General features: G+C 55.1%; 1 protein-coding gene across 8 annotated transcripts; it reads right to left on the minus strand.

Annotated features, from left to right (window-relative positions):
• On the minus strand, positions 1–13,927 carry Dpf1 (double PHD fingers 1). 8 transcript variants are annotated; one of them, XM_036195429.1, is made up of 13 exons: positions 13,693–13,755; positions 9,683–13,257; positions 8,104–8,264; positions 7,920–8,027; positions 6,267–6,394; positions 5,948–6,037; positions 4,754–4,832; positions 4,443–4,574; positions 3,480–3,530; positions 3,269–3,388; positions 1,891–2,003; positions 1,277–1,358; positions 1–1,131 (listed from the first exon to the last, which is right to left on the minus strand). In XM_036195429.1, the coding sequence occupies exons 2-13, from the start codon at positions 9,790–9,792 to the stop codon at positions 1,061–1,063; spliced, it is 1,245 nt and encodes a 414-aa protein (XP_036051322.1). In that variant the 5' UTR covers positions 9,793–13,257; positions 13,693–13,755; the 3' UTR covers positions 1–1,060. The 8 variants fall into 8 exon arrangements, with proteins under 8 accessions (XP_036051322.1, XP_036051302.1, XP_036051293.1 ...); XM_036195409.1 differs by having other exon boundaries at positions 1,277–1,388; XM_036195400.1 differs by having other exon boundaries at positions 1,277–1,388; positions 9,680–13,257.
• Positions 13,928–22,450: the final 8,523 nt, after the last annotated feature.

Consider the following 22,450-nt stretch of genomic DNA (forward strand, 5'->3'; position numbering starts at 1 on the left):
ATGGGTAGAGGGGTCAGGCCCAGTTTAATACACAGAACAAGTTAATTCACAGCAGAGGCAGGCAATAAAGGAGACTCGGTGGCAAGGGGGGCACTCCTGGGTTGGGGGTAGACTCCCCCAGACCCTCCACCTCCCCTACTTACAGTCTCAATTTCCCTTTTTAAAACCCGAACAACAAACACACACAACCACAAGAAACAACCACACCCCCTCGCCACCCCCAAAATGGCCAGCGAGGTGGGGCAGGAGGCAGCCCGGCCTGGCCGGGAAGGGAAGGGGCTGAGAAGAGAGGGGAAAATGAGTCCATTGCAATCTGTGCTTCTCACTGCAGCGGGCTGCGCCGGCTGCCCGGGCTGCCCGGCCGCCCGCCTGCCCGCTGGCCTCCCCAAGCTGCATGCCCAGGGCCTGGCAGGCACCAGTGGGCGCAGGGTGGGACTAGCAAGGAGGGCAGGAAGAGTTCAAAACCATGGTTCACATCATGCAGTATCCACGGTGGGTACTGGGAGAGGGCAGTGGGTGAGCACTGTGCCCACCTGGCCTGGGTGTGAGGAAAGAGTAGTACCCACCTCAGATGGGGAGTTGAGAATACTGCAACTCCAGAAATGGGGTGGGAGGTGCCAGTCAGAAAACTGGTAAGAGTCGGTACCCAGCAGACACTCAGCTGCGCCCTGCCACCCAGCCAGGCTTTATAGTACTCTTTGTATATATTAATTTCTTTTTTTTTTTTTTAACTTTTTGTCTTTTTCTTTAGAAAAAGGCTCTTTCCATGCCCCCAGCTGGCATCCACTACCCCCCTATGCCCGCCCAGAGGCGGGGTATGGCTTTGAGGGGAGCAGAAGCCCCTGGTGCCCATTTGCCAAGGGATGGAGAGGGGGCAGGAGGAGCCCTACCGGACCCACCCACCCACGGGGTGACATTCCACTTGCAGAGGAAGAACATCTTGGCCCCTCTGGGCTTCACCCTCTCCCTCCCACTGGGGACACCGAGTGGGCAGAGCCAGGAGCTCCTCCAGCCAGGAAAGCTAGCACCACCCAAAGGTCCTGGAGAAGCAGAGGCAGGCCTAAGTGAGGGTGATGTAGGCGGAAGCCTTTTCCTTCAAGTGTCGAAGACAGAGGTGGCAGCTCCAGCTCCCTGGGGGGAGGCCACGGGACAAAATTAGACCCAAGCCCGAGGAGGGCGCCCCAACCTGTCCCCCACCCGGAGCACATGGTCTCTGCCACCAGGAAGACAGCGTTCCAACCCACCCGCCCCGTGTGCCGCCCACCTCTTCCCTCACCTTCCGGGGGCTCCGCCATGGGAGGGCTCAGGCAGTACATGTGGTAACCTCGATCACAGTCATCACAGAACAGCAACTGGTCCTGGGGGGTGAGACCCGCCCAGCTGGCACCCTGGGGGCATGGGCACCAGAAACCGGGGTGGGGGGCTGGGGCAGGGGCTAGGTCCCAGGGGCCCTTCTGAGAGAGCTGGCTCTGCAGTCTATACTGTGGAGCCCACTGGCCTCGCTCGTCCACTCACAGAGTGTCCTCTGGACTTTGTAATTATGGCATACTAAATGATGTTCGGCTGTTCCGATACCAAGTCGGGAGCAGTGAGTACAGGTTCAAATCCTGTCCCTACGACCTTCTCAGCTGGGTGACCTCAGGTATCATTCTCCCTTCCTGAGCTCAGCATCTTCTATGTGTAGTGGGAACAAGACCACCAGCCACAAGGGCGGTCGGCAGGTTCAGAGGAGGAGGATAAAGGGCATTCACTGGTGACATCAGGAAGGCACACTACTGCTGGTCACCAGGGGCTATGAGCAAGGAAGGCTTGAGGCTTCATGGGCAAAAGCAGCAGAGCCAGGCTGGAAGGGCAGCGGAGATGTGCCCAGGAAGTGGGACAGGTACTCACGTCGTTCTCTGAGGTACCACACAGACTGCAGGACTTGCATTCAATGCACTGCCAGCGGTAGGTCCGCACAGCTGCGGTCATGTTCACCGTGAACTGTAAACACGAGGGATGTCCTGGGAACCAAGGGGCAGGGATGCAGTTAGCAAGTCATTGTACCCCTGGTGGCTACTGACCCCTGGGGAGGTAATGGCTCTATCCCCACCCCTGACTCAGAGGTCAAGATGAGCTTTGTGGTGGGACCCTACCCGCAAGACAGACATCCGGAAGCTGGACTGCCTGCCAGCAAGCAGCTGTGTGTTGGCCACCACAGTCTCCTACTCAGCCACCATGACAACCACACTCTGCTCCCCAGAATACCATGGCAACCGCATTCCATTACCTGCAGTGCTGTGGCAACCACGTTCTACCACCCACAACACTGTGGCAACCACAGTCTGTTAAGCACCGCACTAGGTGGTCACATTCCAATACCCACAGCAGAGCGGCCAGCCCTCGTGTTAACCCCAGCAACGTGGCAGCCGCCTTCTCCCAGCCAGGATGCTATAGCAACCGCTTCCACAACAGGGTCCCCACACCTTGCTTCCATGAAACCAAAGGCCATACCACACCGCGCACCAGCAGACAAGCTGCCACTGACGACACTTCAGTTGTTCCTCCCACACCAGCAGAGACACCTGTAGCCACTGCACACAGCACTTCCCACAGTGCCCAACACCCACTGCCACTGTCCACAGAGCCTGACAGCCACCTCTCAGAATGTTTGACAGCCACTGCCTACAACACCCAAGAGTTACAACTATTTCCCACAGAGCCAGACATCAACAGCCCACACAGCCTGACAGCCATAGCTACTGCCCACAGTACCCAGAAGCCACAGCACTTGGTACCCATGGCATCTCACAGCCACAGCCCACCATGCCATAACATCCACATTCCATTGTATTAAACGGCCAAGACAACCCATACTGTAACAACCACAACCCATTACCCACACTGCTGAAGCGACCAGCCGTACCACCCGTGAGGCCTCCAGGAAAAACCACATTACATTAACCACAGTTCTATCCGGTTATCCACAGCACCCAGCTGGTGCAATTCATTACTTCCATACCTCAGTTCCCTACCCACAATGCCTCTGTAGCTTCTCTCCATTCTCCATGCCAGCAAAGCACAAAGCCACGGCACCTCATACCGTTCCTACTGTGAGCCTGCTCAGCTTCCCACAGTCCTCAGCAGCAGGGGTAGCCCCTAGGCTCTGCTAAACCACTATGCCCCAGACAGGCTGGATACAGTCCCTTCTTGCCTCCCATTCCCCAAATCCAGATTTTGGGATGTCCCCTCGCCACACTTCACAGTAAAATGCGGTGAGGTTGCCCACCTGATCGCCCACAATCTGCACAGGAGATGAGGTCCTCAGGACACCCAGTCTTCTTGGAGCCCCCCAGGCAAAAGTCACAGTAGCCATTGGGGATGACAGTGCCGTCTGGTGCTTTCTTGGCTGAAAGACAGTAGGCAGCAGTGTGCACAGGACAGGTGGGGTACCCCGTCAAAGACTGCTGCGAAAGTCGGGGTGGGGGAGGTGTCCCTACCTGTGTGTTTCCTCTGTGCCTCGGGGACCCAGGCCAATTCTTTGTAAAACTCTGGGAGTGGGGGACAGAAAGGGGCTCTTACCATAGGCAAGGTCCCATCTGTCCCCAGCCTCAGCCCCAGGGTAGATAGACCCTTGGCCCAGGCACTGGGAAGCAGGAAAAAAAAAAAAAATCTGGGGGAGGGGAAACTAATCCTCACCAAAATTCTTGTCTTGGAATAGCTAAATGTTCTCTTTATTTGGGTAAAAGTGTAGGAAATAGGTATAACCTTAGCGAAAGCCCAAGACTGCCTCCCCACTATGTGTGTACACCCCCAAGTAAGCTTGCCTAGGTCAACAGTTAGCAGGCAGTTCTGAGAGACCAGGTATGTCTATTCAGGAAGACGCTTTTACAGCACAGGAGGTTCTGGGCCTGGCTTGGGGCGGCTGGGAAGCTCATTCTGAGGGACAGGTGAGAGACAGCTCCCTTCCCTCAGGGCTCAGCTCTCCTGGCATGGAACGGGTGTGGGTGGGTATCTAGGACCCTGGGGCCACAGACCTTGCCCTTGGACCCTAGATAGCAGAGAAGGGAACAAGGAAGGCCCAGAGAGGGAAGGGGAGTCATCTATCAACCCCCCCTCCAAGCTCTAATTGAAACAATAAATCAGACCCAGAAATATTATGCCCGGGAAGGGAGTGAGGGAGAGAGAGAAGGAGAGAGAAAGGGGAGGGAAGGGGAGGAGAGAGAGAGAGAGAGAGAGAGAGAGAGAGAGAGAGAGAGAGAGAGGGGAAGGAGATGGTTGGTTGTCATGGCAACCCCAGAGCTAGCATCCCCATGGTTGGTGGGGGAGGGAACCGTTGAGCTGGAGATTTTCCAGAAATGTCTAATGTGCCCCCACCTCCCTTTCCCCAGCCACTGCCAGGCTCCATTGCCCCCACCCCACCACTGGACATCTCACCCACTAGCCGTGACCCTCCAACTCACGTTTATGGTTGTTTTTCCGGTGGAAGGGCAGGGCGTGGCGCTCAGCATGCTCCTCCCCCTCCTCCTCAGCCAGGTGGGTGTGGGTGTAGTGGTAGCTGAGCCCTGGACGGTTTTTATACCTCTTCCCACAGACTGCAGGGTGAGTGAGTAGTTGTCAGACTCTAGGGCCACCTCCTCCACCCTGGCCTCCCGATCACACCACCCCTCTCAAAGAGCACCCCCTTCTCCCAGGACCCAGGACCAGAACAAGGGCCATAATGTTGAGGTCACTGGGTCCCACACTCCCCCTCTTTCCCTTCTGCAGAACTCACTATCACAGACGTACGGCTTGTCTCGGTCCTCCAGGGAAGCGGTGTCCTGGCGTTTCCTAAGACCTCCAATGCCATATGCCTGTGGGGAGGAGGATTAGGAGTAAGGAGCCCAGAAAACCAGAGAAAAGCTCATCATTCTTGGGGTTTCTGAGTTTGTTTGTTGCTGTTGTTGTTTGAGACAAGGTCTCACTATGGAGCCCTGGCTGGCCTGGAACTCACTATGTAAAAGAGGCTGGCCGAGCAGTGATCCTCCTGCCTCTGGGTTATGGGAGGTGCTACCATGCTTTTACTGGGCTTCTTCATTTAGACTTGAAAGTCAAACTGAAACAAAAATTTAATTTTTCTTTTCAGTACTGGGGGTGTGGCTCAGTGACAGAGCAGGTATCATGTGACTGTAAGACTCTGGGTTTCATCCCAGCACTGCACAACAGTAATTAAATCTCCACATGAAACCGGGCAAACTTTCTAGCTCTGAGCCTTTGAACGTCTCTCAGTTCAACTTTGAAGATAAGTCTTTCCGCTGTTGCTGTTTGGAGACAAGGTCTCGGTAGCCCTGGCTGTCCTGGAACTCACTATACAGATCTGGCTGGCCTCAGAGATCCTCTTGCCTGGGCCTCTCTATGACAGACAGCAAAGGTGTGTTCTAACACTTTTTCATTGCTTTTACTGGAGGTTTTAGTTTTTGTTTTGTTTTGTTTGAGACAGGATTTCTCTGGGTAGCCCTGGCTGTCCTGGAACTCTCTCTGTAGACGAGGCTGGCCTTGAACTCCGAGATCTGCCTGCTTCTGCCTCCTGAGGGCTGGAGTTAAGGGCATCTGGCAGAAGGTTTTTGCTTGTTTGTTTTGTGTGTGTGTGTAGGTGTGGTGTGGGTGGTTGGTTTGGTTTAGGATTTTTTTTTTTAAATGTTTTTGCACAGGGTCTCTTTATGTAGTTTAGAATAGTCTGGAACTCACTTGTCTCAAACTTGAGGCAATTCTCCTGCCTCAGCCTCCCAGGTGCTGGGACTCTTAAGTGTGGAACACCACACCCAGCTCTGCAGACAGTTCTGATCCACAGCACAAGCTCCTTTGTTTGCAAATGTTTATAATATCTACTGAGTCTCGATTTTCTCATCCATAAAAATGGGTATAAAACCCGCTACTCCTACATACAGCTCTGGGGAGGAGGTGGTGGGGAGAAGCTTCCGGAAGATACCTTTCCTTTGGCCCTGTTCTTCCTCCTGGGAATGTCTTCCTCCAAGTCTTCTACCTCGAGATCATGCGGAAACTCCAGCAACTGCTGTTTCTGGGCCCAGTAGAAGGGAGATTGGGGGGTTGAGAAGGTGGGGGCACTGATGTGCTGCAGGTGGGGCGGGAGAGCAAGACAGGGAGCCTTCTAAAGCAGAGGTGTTCTGGGAGAATGGAGACGTAGGGTACCCAGAGGCCCTATGGAGCCAGGTGTTTCAGAGCAGGAAGGCGACGTGGTGCCAGGTGCCAGGGTGAGAGCGGCCTGCAGCCAGGGTGGGGGCTCCTACCTGACAGTCCATAATGGTCTCCTCCTCCTTCAGCTCGACCTTCTTCTCTCCTGTCTCAGCACAAAGCAGAGCCTCGAGGACCGGCCCTTCCGGAAGGCCACCCTCCTTCTTCAGGGGTACCTCACAATCTGGGGACAGTCCACGGGGAAAGTAGGTGTCAGCTGAGGAGGCTGTGGTCGGGTTGTAGTGGGAGGGAAGGGGACATGATCCTTGTGGCAGGGACAGGCTCTCCCACACTCAGTCAACAAAGACATGAGGATTCAACCTCAGGCCCTGGAAAGTGTGTCCAGACCCTGGGGAGACATAACCACACCCTCAGCTCTCCTCCCTAAAGAAGACAAGACCAGAATGCTGAATGTACCCAGAAACCCTCAAAAACAATATAGACCCTCAGAAACACCCATATAGTGAAAGGCCAGCCAGCCAGCCCCTCAGAAACACCCAAAGAAAGTTAGACATTTGAATAGGATACACACAGACATGCATGCAGGACATACAGACAGATGGTCAGACACACCAGACCTTTGAATACAGCTGGACACACAGAAAACATACAGTTAAGCCCTGGGATACAGACGAACTCGGAAGGATATGCCAGAGCCACAGATAAATCTGGACCCACATTAATTAGGGAGACACAGGCAGGTCCTATGATACACTGGGACACTCACAGACATCCCCAAAGATTCAAGTGTGTCCACAAGTACACAGAAATACAGGCAGTTCACTTGACAGTATGATACACACAGGAAGACACGGCCAGCCAGCACTCCCATACTCCTGATACAAGTAGACCACACACACACACACACACACACACACACACACACACACACAAGAAACCAGTGTCTGCCTTTTCTTGAACACATTGGGAAATAGTAACTCCAGTCTATGAACTATCACACACCTCAAAAAACACTTAACACAGAAACAAGCCGGGAGTCTCCTATAGCAACTCCACAACATCAGGACCCCAACAGGATGCCCTAATAGAACCATATACACCCCCTAGAAGAGTTAGATATACACAGACTCACCACACATCAAACACATATCTTCTGACACATACCCTCACTTGGTAACACCCAGAAAAAGACAGGCATTCTAATACACTCAGCAACAGAGTTAACAATTAGACACTCAACTCTGGTTCTCAACTTTCCTAATGTTGTGACCCTTTAATAGAGTTTCTCATGTTGTAGTGACCCCAACCATAAAATCATTTCATTGCTACTTCATAACTATAAATTCGCTACTGTTAGGAATCATGATGTAAATATCTGCTATACAGGATACCTGATAAAGGGTCGCAACCCACAGGTTGAGAAACATCACTAACTCACCCAACCACACAGACAGCCAGATACCCTCTAGCACCCACAGAAAGAAACACAGCCAGACAGATACAGTCAGACTTGATACATCTAGACACAGATAACACGACGTCCTCCGTACACCTGCTCCGCCATGACCCACATAGCAGGTACAGCTGCAAGCTTCAGTAACTCAAAGGAAGTAACTGAAGACATCGAGGGCAGACAGCCTGCTGCGGAGACACTCGGGAAAATAAAGGCCACATTCCGGCTATGCTGCAGTGGGGCTGAGGACCTTGAAAGGGGCCACAGGGGGCGCAGGGGACACAGCTCCACCCACCGATCTTGTACTCGCAGGGCCGCAGCCTGGGGTCCTCCAGAATGTTGAGTCTCCGCTTCTTCCTCCAACAGCGGGCGGGGTAAGTGTAGATCTGTCCCGGGGCCAAACCTGGAGAAGAGAGGCTGTGAGAGTGAGGTCCCGGACGGACGCAGGCCCCGCCCCGCCCCGGCCTCGCGGCGGGTACCAGGCCCGCGGTGGGTCTTCTCCATCCAGATGTAGCAGTTGTTCTGGGCCACACCGGTCTGCGAGTCGAGGAAGGGCAGGCGCAGGCTGCGCTCGGCGCACAGGCGCGCGTTGTAGCTGCGGCAATGCTCGATGGCCTCGCGGTAGAAGTCCTCGCCGAGGCTGCGGGGGCGGGCGAGCAGCGGGCGGGCGGCTGTCAGCAAGGGCTGGCGCGGCGAGGCCCAGCACCCTCCCCTGGCCGCCCGTTCCCGCAGGTCCGCAGAGGCAGACCAGCCAGGGCCACCTTCACCTCCCCCTCCTCCCACCCCTCCGGACCCAGGGGCGGGGCAGGGTGCAGGCGGGGAGGCGGCTACCTGGAACTTGATTGTATCTCAGGTTAAGAAGTGTTCACAGACAATATAGAAACAGACCGAAACACACTGGGACCCATCCACACATGAACGTAGCCAAACGCCCAAAACAAACAAATCGCACATGGCCACACGGGATTCACACACAAAGAGAAACATATCCCAATATTCACAAAGGAGAAGCAAACAAATTCCCTATCTCTCTCTCTCTCTCTCTCTCTCTCTCTCTCTCTCTCTCTCTCTCTCTGTCACACACACACACACACACACACACACACACACACACACACGATCTCTTGCAGAACACAGATATTCCAAGTCAGAAACAGACCACAGAACTACCTACGCATGTCATGTATCCAAAGACCACAAGATAAACAAATTATCCACAAAGACGCACAACATGGAAACACACAACACACTACACACACACACACACACACACACACACACACACACACATCGCAACAGTAAGATAGTGTCCAAAGACAGGGACTCAAGAAACAGTCACATATGTGCTTACACATCTATCCAAAGACACTATGTCAAACACACAATACAAAGAAATCACAGAGATTTGCACAGGTACACATACACACATTCACACCCGGGGAAAACAGAAACCCAAATTTAAAATACATTCCCAAACACAGGTGCACGCCTTGGAAACAGTGGGACAGTCAGGTCTGCCCATGTCATCCGCACAACCTCCCTGTCCAAAGACACAGAGCATAAATGGTGCAGCTTCGCCAGACATGTGCACACACTCAGAGACCCAACTAGTCAGAGAGGTAGGCAGAAAAAAAGAAAGCATACACATACCCACACATTCAGCCAGAAAACAAAAAGCAACAGACAAGTCGCACAACACACTCCACACCCCAAGACAAAGGTAGCGTGGATTCGACTCGAGTGTACTCAGCCCCGGCTTCTCTAAGCCATGCACCCTCTTTCAAACCCCGGCATCCCTGGGAGGAGACATGACTCCCTTCCCCTAAAAAGCCAGGGAGACCCCTCCCCCACATCCTCCACCCGTCCAGGAGCAACGAGTCGGACATCATTCCTGCCAGACACCCACAGTCACACACGCTCGCACCCCCGCACCCGGTGACAGCCCCCTGACACCCCACCGGCCCCACCCCCAGCGGCCACACACATACACACACACGCGCGCGCGGCCGCGCAGACCCGCCCGCGCCAACTCCCCCGCCTGGCGCCCGCCCGCACCACCTCAGGGGGCCGGGGATGACCGTGGCCATCTTGCTCCCCGGGTCCTGCCCCCAGCAGGTCCCTGCCGGGTCGGTCCTCCCAGCGGTCGGGCGGGCGCTGAGGCCGCCCATCCATTCATTCCCGGGGGGCGGGAGCACGCGGATCTCAGCCAATCAGGACGGTGGGGCGGGCCGACCAGGCCATGCCGGGAGTGGTAGTCCCTGGCGGGTCCTCAGCCCCAGGGGGGATGGAGGATCACGCAGTCCTTCAGACACGCTCACTCACACGCACTCCCCAGTCCCACGTGCACAGACGCACACACGCGCACATGGCAGCTTACACACAGTCACACTACACTCGCAGACTCCCACACACCCCACTCACACACCTTCACTCACGCCCAGCCACAGGCGCGCAGACCTCGCAGGTACCCACCCAGCGGGGTCACCAGCGTGCCGGCGTAGACGCCACCTCTCCTCCCAAGCCCCTCCAAACTTGGAGAACCCATCGTGTCCCAGGGCTGACTCTCGCGGTCACCCCGGTCCACTCCTCCACAGGACTACAGGACTGCCGTCACTGGGCTCAAATGCCCACTGTTAGGACTTCGGGCGCAGGACTGAACCTCTCTGGGCCTGTTTCCTCCTTTAGAAAATAGTTACAATGCCTCATCGGACTGAAGATTAGATGAGGAACCACGTAAGAGGCTGTTTCAGTGACAGAATCTTACTGTCCAGCCCAAGCTGTCTTCACACTACAATTCTCCTGCCTCTGCCTCCCAAAGGTGTGTGACTCCACGTCAGCTACTGAAAGTATTTTCAAAGATAGGTAACAAGGCTTAGGGTTCAGTTCTGATAAAAGAAAGTATTTGAGAGCCCATGGGTTCAGTCGCGGCCCCAGATGAAGAAATAGTAGTACCTGGCAGGTACTACTAAATTCATTTATTCCATAGAGAAGATGTCTACAAGGAGGGTCTGCTGTGTACCAGGGTATTAAGTGGTAGAAAAATAATCTCAGCCCTAGTAGGTGTTCAACAGATAGGTGCTGAGTGACGCTTACTGCCCACCATGTGCTTAACACATCTCTTTCCAAGCTAAACTTTGACTCTCCTTATTTTCCAGACAAGGACTTTGAGGTCCTGAGGAGAAACCTTACCTGCTCTCTGGCCCTGAGCGCTGTGTGAAAGCCCAAAGACCCATTCGCCTAATCATCCATCCCCAGTGGAGGGAGCCTTGTCTCCTCTCCTCCCCCACTGACACCCACAGACTACCCGAGCAGAGCCCCAGAAAATGAGCTGACCTACTGAATCACACACACACACACACACACACACACACACACACACACACACACACAGCCCCACCCTCTGGGGAATAACTTAGCATTCTGATTTGAGTGGCTGCATAAATTAGCATATCAAGTGTTAATACAATTACACCTTTGTCCACCAGGGGGTGGTCCACCCATCCCTATACGCTTCAAGATTTCCTGAACTACACACACCTCTAGACTTAGCTCCCTTCCACAAATGTCCCCATCCATCCACCCGTCTAAGTCATCCAAAGTCATACCAGCATAGGTAGGGCATCTGGTTCAGTTCCTGCCCAGAATTAAATAAGGGATGCTGGCACCCCCTCACTCAGCCTCCTCTCCAGACCCCAGTGGTGTCACCCCACCTTGCCTTGATATGCCCTGTCGTTCAGCTCGGGGGGGGGGTCCCTGTCACCTTTCTCTCACCTCCACCACACACCAGATCCCCAGCACACACCCTGACCTCTACCTTTGCCCTGCCCTCCCTTGAGTGTAGAAGATGTCCTGTCACCTCAGAAGCCGGGCTGCAGCTAGGAAAGGGCCTGGCTCCCTTTCCCCTGCCTGTGGCCATCACACTCTGTCACACTCTGTCCTCAGAACTCAGCCCCCAGTCCTCCCAGTTGCCCAAACAATGCTCCTGTCCCAGAGTCCAGTGCCCTGTGTTGTAGTAGCAATCACTGTCTATGCTTATAGTAGTAATCAGTACTTTGGATCAGGCTTTCTAGTGAGGTCCTGTGGCTCAGACATGTGAACCTAGCATTCAGAGTTGAGACTTGGAGGATTGCTGGAGTTTGAGGGCAGTCTCTGCTGGAGAGTTTTCGAAGAGTCTGTCTTGGAAGCAAAGCAAAGCAAAATAAACAAACAAAACTAAAAAGCCGGCAGAGCCCCCTAAGATCCTGTCTGTAACTAACTCAACCACCAGGAGCCTCACTGCTGCCCCCATGAGGTAACAGGAACAATTATGAGGCCCAACCCACACTCGGTAACACTGAGGCCCCAGCAGGAAACCGGTGCCTTCAAGCCAAGTGTGAATTCAGGCCGGAAGGACTAAGGGGATCTGGCCATGGCTGGCCGGGAGCTCACTGTTTGAACCAAGCTGGCAGAGATCCACCAGCGTCTGCCTCCCTGGTGCTGGGATTAGCCACGACCTGTGGCTCTGGCATTCCTTAGGGACGGAGTGTGTCCCCACTTCCAGCCAGATAGGCCCTTTGGAAGGTAACAGAAGAGCCAATCCCCTCTGACTGCCCTCTATACTCCGTAGAGTGCACATCAAACACACTGCCTCCGAGGTGTCTGCAGACTCACCAACCCAGATTGGAACTCCAGTGTACACCGATGGATCTCTGGATGTCCCTCCAAAAGACAGAGACCTCTGTGTGTGTGACTTAGAGTCAGGGGGAAGCATAATATGTTACCATTGCCCTCCCCCTCACACTGACCCAGGCACCAGACGGTCTCCCTGGTAGGCGCAGCCTATAAATCCCTGCCCCCGTAACTCTCAAGCCCCCCAACGCTCCAGAAACCAGCAGCAACTGGGGAAAGGTTTTGGTTCAAACAACCCTTCTGTAGGTGGATGGGGGGGGGGGGCGCACGCCCCCTGTCACCCCAACGCTCCAGGCTCAAGGTCAAGTCTATAAGCGCAGGGGGGGGGGGGAGGGGGAGGTAGCCCCGGCCCCTTTGTGCGGCGCCGCGGGCGCTCGCCCTCCGCCTCCTCCGCCCGGTAGGGAGCGGGGGAGGGGAGTGCCGCTCTCCTGCAGGGAGAGAGGGCGGGAGCGGCCACGCTCCTGTCACTTGTAACCCGCTGTCACCGCCAGGGAAAGGGGGGTGGAGAGCGCTGGGACCCGGGGGTCCGTGATCCCGAGGAAGGACCGAGAGGGAGATACAAAAAGGAGAAGGCGGCGTCGGGTGGCAAAGAGCGAGGAGGGACGGGGAGGGGCTAGCCTCCGACCCCGGCGTCCCGGTTCCCAGTCACCGGGCCCAGAGGAGGCCAGCGCTCCGAGGAGAGCAGCGACAAGCCGAAAGGGAGGGAATTCCCGGAGAGGGAGGCGCTCCCAGCACCGGCTCCCGAAGCACCGGTCCTCCAGGGGATGGGAGGTGCTCGCGTTAGATGGCTATGGGCGGGGAGAAGGAGGCTTGCACGGTCCGAGCTGACCGAGACGTCGGGACTTCTGAGTCTTTGGAGACCCCGGAGCAAAGAGAGGAGGCAGCAAGGACTCAAACGGGGATGGTCTCGGCTCCCACTCTGCAGCCGCGGGGTTCCGGAAGAAAGACCCGACAAGAGGATGGTGCTTTGATGAGGGAATAGGTGGTGAGATGCGTGAGGATCCCGGTCCGTACTTAGAGGTTGGTACCTCCCACCCGCCCAGGGCAGCCGTGCACCTCCCCACCCCCCAAGGCGCCGAGGAGCAGAGATGGAGTAGGCGAGCGAAGCCCCTACCCCCACTCTGGGTGGGGACACGGCCTCCGCCACCCCCTAGCCCGCGCCACATTCCTTCACTGACAGCGACAAAGAAGAGGAGCCCTCGCGACCCAGAAGGACTCCCGTACCTAACCCCAGGAGGCGACAGGGGGTGGAAGGCTCGCAGGGGAGTGGGGGCGCACAGGGGGTCCCCGAGTACCATCCGTGCCATCCACGCGCTGCGTCCCCCACCCCAGCCCCGGGGAGTGCCGGGGGAGGGCCAGCTCCTGAGGGAGGGGTCGGGACTAGGGGAGGGGACACTCACGACTTGAGCGGGTTCTGAATGGCGGTGGCCATGGCCCGTTCGGCTGGGCCGCCTCCGGCCCGGGGCGCCGCTGCCGCCGCGCGCGGGCCCAGCCCGGCCTGCGCCGCCCGCTCTGTCGCCCAGCGCGCTACGATTTCATTCATTCTTGGGGCTGCGGCGCGAGCGAAGCGGGGCGGGCCGGGGGCGGGGCTCAGCCAATCCCCGCGCCTCCCGGCGCACGACGGGACCTGGAGTCTAGGGGCCAGCAGGAGCGCCCGAGGGCGCCCCTTCAGGGACTACACGTCCCAGGGGCCGTTGGGAGGATGGAGCACCCATTGGTTGCTAGGGATACAGGGCGGGGCTGAGCATCCCTCCAGAGCATCCTTCTTTCCCATTCAGGGGATGCTTGGTTCCCAGCTGGGGCTTCTTCCACCATCTAGTCCTGTACCACCCTCTCCCCCACCCCACCCCCAAGGGATGTGGATGACCCGTAGGGTATGTGGAATAGTTTTTTTCTGTGCCTGTTTGTCTGAGTAGCTCTAACCCGTAAAGCTGTCCTAAAACAGAAGGTTATGATCAAGTCTTTGTTCATTGACTGAGCACCTACGGTAAGCCCTCTCCTAGGCTCTGAGAATAGAGCAATGATAAAAAGGCAGTCACTGCTCTTCTCAAGAAGTTCACAGTCTGGTGCTGGAAAGGTAGCTCAGCAAGTAAAAGCTCTTCCTCTTCTTCCAAAGGACCCAGGTTCAGTTCCCAGCACCCCCGTTGGGTTGCCTACAATCACCTGTAACCTCAGCTTCAGGGGTCTAAAATACTCTTCCAGCCTCTGTGTGCACCAGACACGTAGAAAGTACACACACACACACAAGCAAACACTAATACAGAGAAAATAAAATAAATGTATCTAAAACTAAATCTTAAAAATGAAAGGTACCGTAAGTGATCGAGACAAGTTTAAGATGAGCAAGGACCCATCCGGATGTTGGGAGGTCTTGTAGGCCACGTGAAGAAAGCAGATTGTGTCCCAAGCCAGAGCTGTCCTCCCAGGTCTTAGAGCACACTACACCTGACAATGAATCCCCTCATCCCAAACTCAGACAGCAGTTAACAAGGCTCTCCATCCATCCTGGTGGGTGCCGGGAACAGAAGTCGGGGCTTCAGGATTGGCTTGCCATCTTGCCAGCCTAACTTTTTTCCCCCCTGGAGCTGAGGACTGAACCCAGGGCCTTGCGCTTGCTAGGCAAGCACTCTGCCACTGAGCTAAATCCCCAACCCCGCCAGCCTTACTTTTAAATATATATATAATCAATTTTGTGTACATGTACGAATGCCCACTCAGCACCCCTGCCACAGTTCATGGTGCTTGTGTGGGGGTCAGAGGACAACTTACTGGAGGAAATTCTCTCCTGCCATGTGAGTCCCAGAGATAGAACTCAAGTCATCAGGCTTGGTGGCAAAGGCTTTTACTCACTGAGCCATCTCACTGGCCCTAGTTTTTACTTTTTATTTGATATAGGTCTCACTAAGTTGACCAGGTGGGTCTTGAACTCACGCTGTAGCCTAAGCAGGCTTTGAATTCATTATTCAGCCCTTGTGCCTGCTACAATTACAGGTCTGTGCTACCAGGCATAGCTAATGCCTTTACTTCTGAACGTTTATCATACCTGTTATATTACACACACACACACACACACACACACACGCACGCACGCACGCACGCACACACACGCATGCACGCACACACGCACACGCACATGCACGCACACGCACATGCATATATATTTTCTGCCTCCACTCATTAGAATGCTGGTTCTCAGGGGTGGAGGTAGCTCATGCCTTTAATCCCAGCACTCAGGAAGCAAAGGTTAGATCTCTGAGTTCAAGGACAGCCTGGTCTACAGTGAAGCCTTGAATCGAAGAACTAAAACGAACAAACAAAACAAAAACCAACCAACAAAAACACTGGTTCTCCTAAGGGTCTGTCGACCCATTCATAGCTGTGTCCTCATTGTCTGAGTGAATACGATTCCCAGTTAGTCCCCTGCTCCACTGCCCCTCCCCTGTGCCTCTCTGAGGCACACCAAAACCAGCATCCGGCAGACAGAAGTAAGGTGGCCAGCTGTGGTCTGCCGCACTCCTGGAGTGGCCTGAGCTGGGGGCAACTTGGGAGCTGCTGTGTTAGGATGCCATCCAGTGGAGGTCCCGGGCAGAGAAGGTTAATAGGCAGCTCTCAGGATGCCGAGGCAGGAGGAGGAGGAATTCAGGGCCTGCTTTGGCTGCATAGCAGGTTGGAGGAACAGAGCCCCAGTGGGGAGCAGAATATGAATAGGCATATTTACTTATCCCCAGAGTATGATGGGATACCCCTAAGGAGCTCCTGACCCTCCTGAAGGTGACGTGCTCCTGTGTTTCTGGATGGCCTGTGTGTGGATACTTTTGAGGCCTGTCCCCCTGATCCTGATCACTGGGCAAGGTCCCTGTGTTCTGGTCTCTTTCATCCTTGATGCCTGGTCATTCTGTCACTCAAGTGCTGGGGGGATCAATGCTATGTTATTGTCGATGTTATTATTATCTTTTTTTTTTTTTTTTTGAGACAGGATTCCTCTGTGTAGCCCTGGCTTTCCTGGAACTCACTCCGTAGATCAGCTGGCCTCGAACTCAGGGATCTACCTGCCTCTGCTCCTCACCCTTTCGGAGTGCTAGTTACAGGTGTTCTAAATCTTTGGTCATTTCTCTTCAACCAGGAATCGAAAGGACTGGCCACCAGAGGGCACTGTGCTCAGCCTTTGTCCTGCAGAGCCGGTTCTTGTAGCCTGGCAAGGAGAAGACACAAGCCAAATATTTGGGTCAGCCAGGGAGACACAGATGAAGTTCTAAAGCTCCAACTCTAGGCCTGAGTACCGAGTCTGCTCCCCACCCCGGCAGCATAGGCTGCTGTGAGCTAGGTGCGGCAGTACCTGCCTGTGATCAGCAGAGGTGGTTTTGCTTGGGAGGTGGAGATTTGGAGCAGGAGTTCAAGACGATCCTGATAATATTGTGGCATGCTCAGGAAGACATCCTGAGTGAATATGTAGTGTTGTTTGGCATAGACACAACCACATCGAGGACCCCAATACCTCAGACCCGTGGAGTGGCCCAAGGCTGAGGCGCTGAAGGATGGTAAAACCTTCCTTTGCTCCAAGTGTTGACAGCATATGCAACACTAGCAACTGCAACCTGAGACAGCTGACCCACAGAGACCTCCCACTGACACGGGCTAACCCACGTTATCATATAAGAAAGTCCTGAAGTCCCAAGTTGTTGAGTAGTGACCCTCCGTGAAGCTTTGCACGGCCCAACTGGCCCCAGCTTTTCTGCCCGTGTCTATGTGTCGGCCCTTTCTTCATTCCCTCACTGCCCATCAGGTCGAGTCCCTGCCAGGTCGTGGCTGCTGGGCCTGTTCCGCTGCCTGCTCTGCAGAATGGACAGGGTTTATGCACAGAGATTTGCGGGGGAGGGGCGTAAAGCAACACGTCTTTTGGATGACAAAGATGGCTCAGGACTTGGTTTTCAGACTCTGGCCATACCTCAGTCTGGCCTTAAACTTGATATCTTGTCCCAGCCTCCAGAGTTCCAGGATTGGCCCACATCTAGCTTTGGAATATGTACAATTTTAAAACTAGCTCCCATAACCAGGCAAGCAGCTGCGTGTCAGTAATTTCCGCACTCAAGGGATGGATACAGGAGAATGGAGAGTTCAGAATTGTCCTCTGCTAAATAGGAAGTTTGAGGCCAGCCTGGGCAACGTGGGACCCAGACAAGAAAGAACGATAAGTGGGTGAATGGAAAAGAGGAAAAGGCCCAAACAGCCAGATTTCACGTCTGCACAGGCTGCAGTTAGGTAAGTATGGCCACTAGGGGGCACTGGTAGCAAGCAACTTCTAACTGGTGCTGTGGGAGGACGGGACTGCAATGACTCTCAAGACAATTAACTCATGGGTAGTTTGGTGGCACACTAAATTTGTGGAAGAAATTAATCAGGTTAATTCTAACAACAGATATTCCATGAAGTGGTGACAGGAGGACCTGAGATTCCAGAAAGCACGGTGGCAGGTCCTTCCTATGGGGCAAGAAGTCATGGTGTGTGGATGACGTCAGTGAAGGGACAGGTGACCAGAGCAGAGTAGGGGGCAAAAAAAAAAAAAAAAAGAACTCTCTCTGTGTAGCCCAGGCTGGCCTCGAACTCACAGAGATCCACCTGTCTCTGCCTCCTGAGTGCTGGGATTAAAGGGGTGGGCCTCCACAGCCTGGCAGAAAAAAGAAACTTTAAAAGTATTTTTTAAGTATTTATTTGAGGGCTGGAGAGCTGGTTCAGACATTAAGAGGACTGGCTGCTCTTCCAGAGGTCCCAGGTTCCATTTCCAGCACCCACAGTGGAGCTCACAACCATCTGCAACTCCAGTTCCAGGGGCTCTGACGGCCTCTCCTGAGGGCCTTGGGCAGCAGGCACACACGTGGTGCACAGACACACATGCATGCAGGCAAAACAGTCATGCATCTAAATAAGAATGTTTTCAAAGGCAGTCTCAAGACTGGGGACAAGGGAAGAAATACTGACTTCTGGGGAAATGCCAAAAACTGTCTTTCTGAAAAAGACTTATTTGGGAGAGGGCAATGTGGAGGTCAGAGGACAACCCACAGACGTGTGCTCTCTCCTCTCACCGAGGATGGGACTCGGGCTGTCATACTCTCTGGCAAATGTCACTGAAGCTGCAGAAGTGGATTTGGACTAAAGTTGGGGTAAGACAAGTTTGGAGGAAAGGGGAAGAGAGAACAGGGTGGAGACGGTGGGGAAAAGAAGCTCCTTTTTCTACCCTGAGAAGCAGGCAAACTGTGCATGGGGGGGGTGGGTCACAGGCAGGCTTGTGCCACAGTGAGAGGATGGTGAACTAGGTCATTGGTCAACCTCAGGGGCATCACGCCACAGGGCATGTGACGCAGCGCTCCCAGGGAGCACCTGCCTGGTTGGGGCGATTGGCCCCTTTCCACTATAACAGGATTCATCACGTTTACATATCTTATCTCTTCTGAGAACCTCACAGCCCCTCAGGAATGGTACCATTTAATCATCTTTATTACAGATGCAGGTGTGGAGACTCTGTGAGGTCACAGGACTTAAGACCACACAGCCGTAGTGCAGATGGCATCTGAACTCAGGCATAATTTTTTGGTTTGATGTAGTGCTGGGGTTAGAATTCAACACCCGATGTGTGGCCGACAAGTGGCCATCTCCCACAGCATCCTCACTCTACACCTCCTTTTCAACACTTACCTACTGTGTATGTTTACCTGTATGTGTGGTACCTGGTGCTCACAGAGGCCAGAAAAATGACATCAAACCTCCTGGATCTGTTACTGGTTGTGAGCTACCATGTGGGTGCTGGCATTGAACCCAGGTCTTCTGGAAGAGCAGCCAGTCACTTAGCTGCTGAGCTCTTTCTCCCTCCCTCCCTCTCTGAAACAAAGTCTCACTGTGTAGCCCTAGCTAGCCTGGAACTCCCTATTTGACCAGGCTGGCCTCAAATCCCTGTATGCTGTGCACACGAGGGGGTCAGAGGGACAGCTAGTGGCATTGGTTCTTTTCTCCCACCATGTGGGGCCCAGGGACTGAATTCAAGTCTTGAGGCCGAGCAGCAAAAGGGCCTTGACCAGCTGAGCCATCTTGGCTCATTTTTCATTTTTATTTTACTTATTTGATGAAGGGCCAGGCTACATAACCCAGCCTGTAACTCAGTCCTTCTGCCTCTGCCCCAAGTACTGGGATGGCAGAACACTATCATCTGTTAAGCTTTTATTTTGTTTTTGAGACAGGGTTTCTGTGTAGCCCTGGCTGTCCTGGATCTCGCTCTGTAGACCAGGCTGGCCTTGAACTCACAGAGATCCATTTGTCTCTGCCTCTCAAGTGCTGGGATCGAAGCCCAGTGCTACCATGTCCTGACCGTGTGACTTTTAGCACATGGTACTGTTGACCCAGGCCTTCTCTGTGAGGTTCTTGTTTTCTATAGGAAACCGAGATCCAACGCTGTAGACACCCAGGGCCTGAACCTGGGGCTTGTCACCTCCACAACCATGAGGAACCAAAACCAGATTCCGTGAAAGGGAAGTAGATGTGCCGCAGCTCACGCAGTGCTCTGGGACAGCAGTCCAGGTGATGGGAGCCACGCGAGGTTCCCATCCCCCACTCAATCCTTCACACTGAGGAAGGCTGAGAAGCCTGTGTGGGGACAGCTAGGCCAGCAGCAGAGCCGGACAGCCAGGATGTCCCAGATGTTAACCAGTCTTTCCTTGCTGGTCCATGGCTCAGATCCCTGGGACCCTGATCCTCAAGGCAGCTGGGTGGCATGTGGGGTGGGCACTCTCACTAGAGAGATGGGGGAGATGTTTTTCTAGACATCCCAACTTTGAGACCAGGACCTCAGCAGCCACTCTATCAACAACTTCCATAGGCTGGTGCTAAACAGCCGCTCTCCACTGCTGAGACCCTCCAGGGCACCCTCTAACTCAGGAGGGAAGGCATCGATAATCCCTGAGCTGTAGACTTCCCTACCTAGCTCCAGCGACACTGCCATCCTGATCAATAGCTGGCATTACCCCAACAGGAACCACTCTGCTTCCAAGTTCAGTCTGCAGCTATGGCTGAAACGGCCTGTGGAAGTTGTTGCCTTGATGCCGCTTCTTCCAGGAAGCCCTCAAAGATTCTTTTCTTTCTTTTGGCATAGCTGGGAATAAAACTGGAATCTTGTTTGTACTAAGTAGGGGCTCTACCACTGAGCCACACCCCAGCCCCTCACTGGGGGATTCTAGGCAGGGGCTCCACCACTGAGCACACCCCAGCCCCTCACTGGGGGATTCTAGGCAGGGGCTCTACCACTGAGCCACACCCCAGCCCCTCACTGGGGAATCTAGGCAGGGGCTCTACCACTGAGTCACACCCCACCCCTCACTGGGGAATCTAGGCAGGGGCTCTACCACTGAGCCACACCCCAGCCCCTCACTGGGGGTTTCTAGGCAGGGGCTCTACCACTGAGCCACACCCCAGCCCCTCACTGGGGGATTCTAGGCAGGGGCTCTACCACTGAGCCACACCCCAGCCCCTCACTGGGGGTTTCTAGGCAGGGGCTCTACCACTGAGCCACACCCCAGCCCCTCACTGGGGATTCTAGGCAGGGGCTCTACCACTGAGCCACACCCCAGCCCCTCACTGGGGGATTCTAGGCAGGGGCTCTACCACTGAGCCACACCCCAGCCCCTCACTGGGGGTTTCTAGGCAGGGGCTCTACCACTGAGCCACACCCCAGCCCCTCACTGGGGGATTCTAGGCAGGGGCTCTACCACTGAGCCACACCCCAGCCCCTCACTGGGGAATCTAGGCAGGGGCTCTACCACTGAGTCACACCCCACCCCTCACTGGGGAATCTAGGCAGGGGCTCTACCACTGAGCCACACCCCAGCCCCTCACTGGGGGTTTCTAGGCAGGGGCTCTACCACTGAGCCACACCCCAGCCCCTCACTGGGGGATTCTAGGCAGGGGCTCTACCACTGAGCCACACCCCAGCCCCTCACTGGGGGTTTCTAGGCAGGGGCTCTACCACTGAGCCACACCCCAGCCCCTCACTGGGGATTCTAGGCAGGGGCTCTACCACTGAGCCACACCCCAGCCCCTCACTGGGGGATTCTAGGCAGGGGCTCTACCACTGAGCCACACCCCAGCCCCTCACTGGGGGTTTCTAGGCAGGGGCTCTACCACTGAGCCACACCCCAGCCCCTCACTGGGGGATTCTAGGCAGGGGCTCTACCACTGAGCCACACCCCAGCCCCTCACTGGGGGATTCTAGGCAGGGGCTCTACCACTGAGCCACACCCCAGCCCCTCACTGGGGGATTCTAGGCAGGGGCTCTACCACTGAGCCACACCCCAGCCCCTCACTAGGGGATTCTAGGCAGGGGCTCTACCACTGAGCCACACCCCAGCCCCTCACTGGGGATTCTAGGCAGGGGCTCTACCACTGAGCCACACCCCAGCCCCTCACTGGGGGATTCTAGGCAGGGGCTCTACCACTGAGCCACACCCCAGCCCCTCACTGGGGGTTTCTAGGCAGGGGCTCTACCACTGAGCCACACCCCAGCCCCTCACTGGGGGATTCTAGGCAGGGGCTCTACCACTGAGCCACACCCCAGCCCCTCACTGGGGGATTCTAGGCAGGGGCTCTACCACTGAGCCACACCCCAGCCCCTCACTGGGGGATTCTAGGCAGGCCCTCCATTGTCCCATTGTTCTGCTTCTCCACCTCAAGGGCCAGTGGCCCCTCCTACCCACAGTGCCATTGTGCGTATCTTGCTCCCTCCCTCCCTCCCTCCCTCGTCACTCAGGTCCTTCTCTCTAATGTCATTACTGCTCATCTATGGCTTCAACTCCAACAACCACACCAAGCACATTCTCCATGGAGTGGACCAATGGCCTCTTTGCTGTGTGATGCCCTATAGGGAGATGATATGGGTCACGGGGGCCGTGAGTATCTCCACATCTCCCGTGGCCCATAGAAGCTGGGACTGCTTCCATTTGGGGGGAGGTGGTAACAGGATGTCAGTCTCCGGGACGCCTCGGGGTCAGCAGGGTATGTTCTCAGGCTCTGAGGCCAGGAGGAACGCTTCTCCATCTGTCAGGGCCAGCTGTGGCTTGGGGACCAAGGGCAGGGGCTGCCGAAGGCCAGTAGCAGGGAGAGGAAAAGCCAGACACCGGA

This window comes from Onychomys torridus, chromosome 1 (genome assembly GCF_903995425.1).
Source record: "Onychomys torridus chromosome 1, mOncTor1.1, whole genome shotgun sequence".
In the NCBI taxonomy this organism is placed as follows: domain Eukaryota; kingdom Metazoa; phylum Chordata; class Mammalia; order Rodentia; family Cricetidae; genus Onychomys; species Onychomys torridus.

Excerpts from the sequence above, each read along its gene's own strand:
- Dpf1 (XM_036195381.1), bottom strand. The coding sequence starts at position 13,835 with ATGAATGAAATCGTAGCGCGCTGGGCGACAGAGCGGGCGGCGCAGGCC. Across the intron at positions 4,833-5,947 it reads AGAACAGGGCCAAAGGAAAG|GCATATGGCATTGGAGGTCT; the intron begins GTATCTTCCGGA and ends TCCTCCCCACAG. Across the intron at positions 1,389-1,890 it reads GTGGTACCTCAGAGAACGAC|GGTGCCAGCTGGGCGGGTCT; the intron begins GTGAGTACCTGT and ends CCATGCCCCCAG.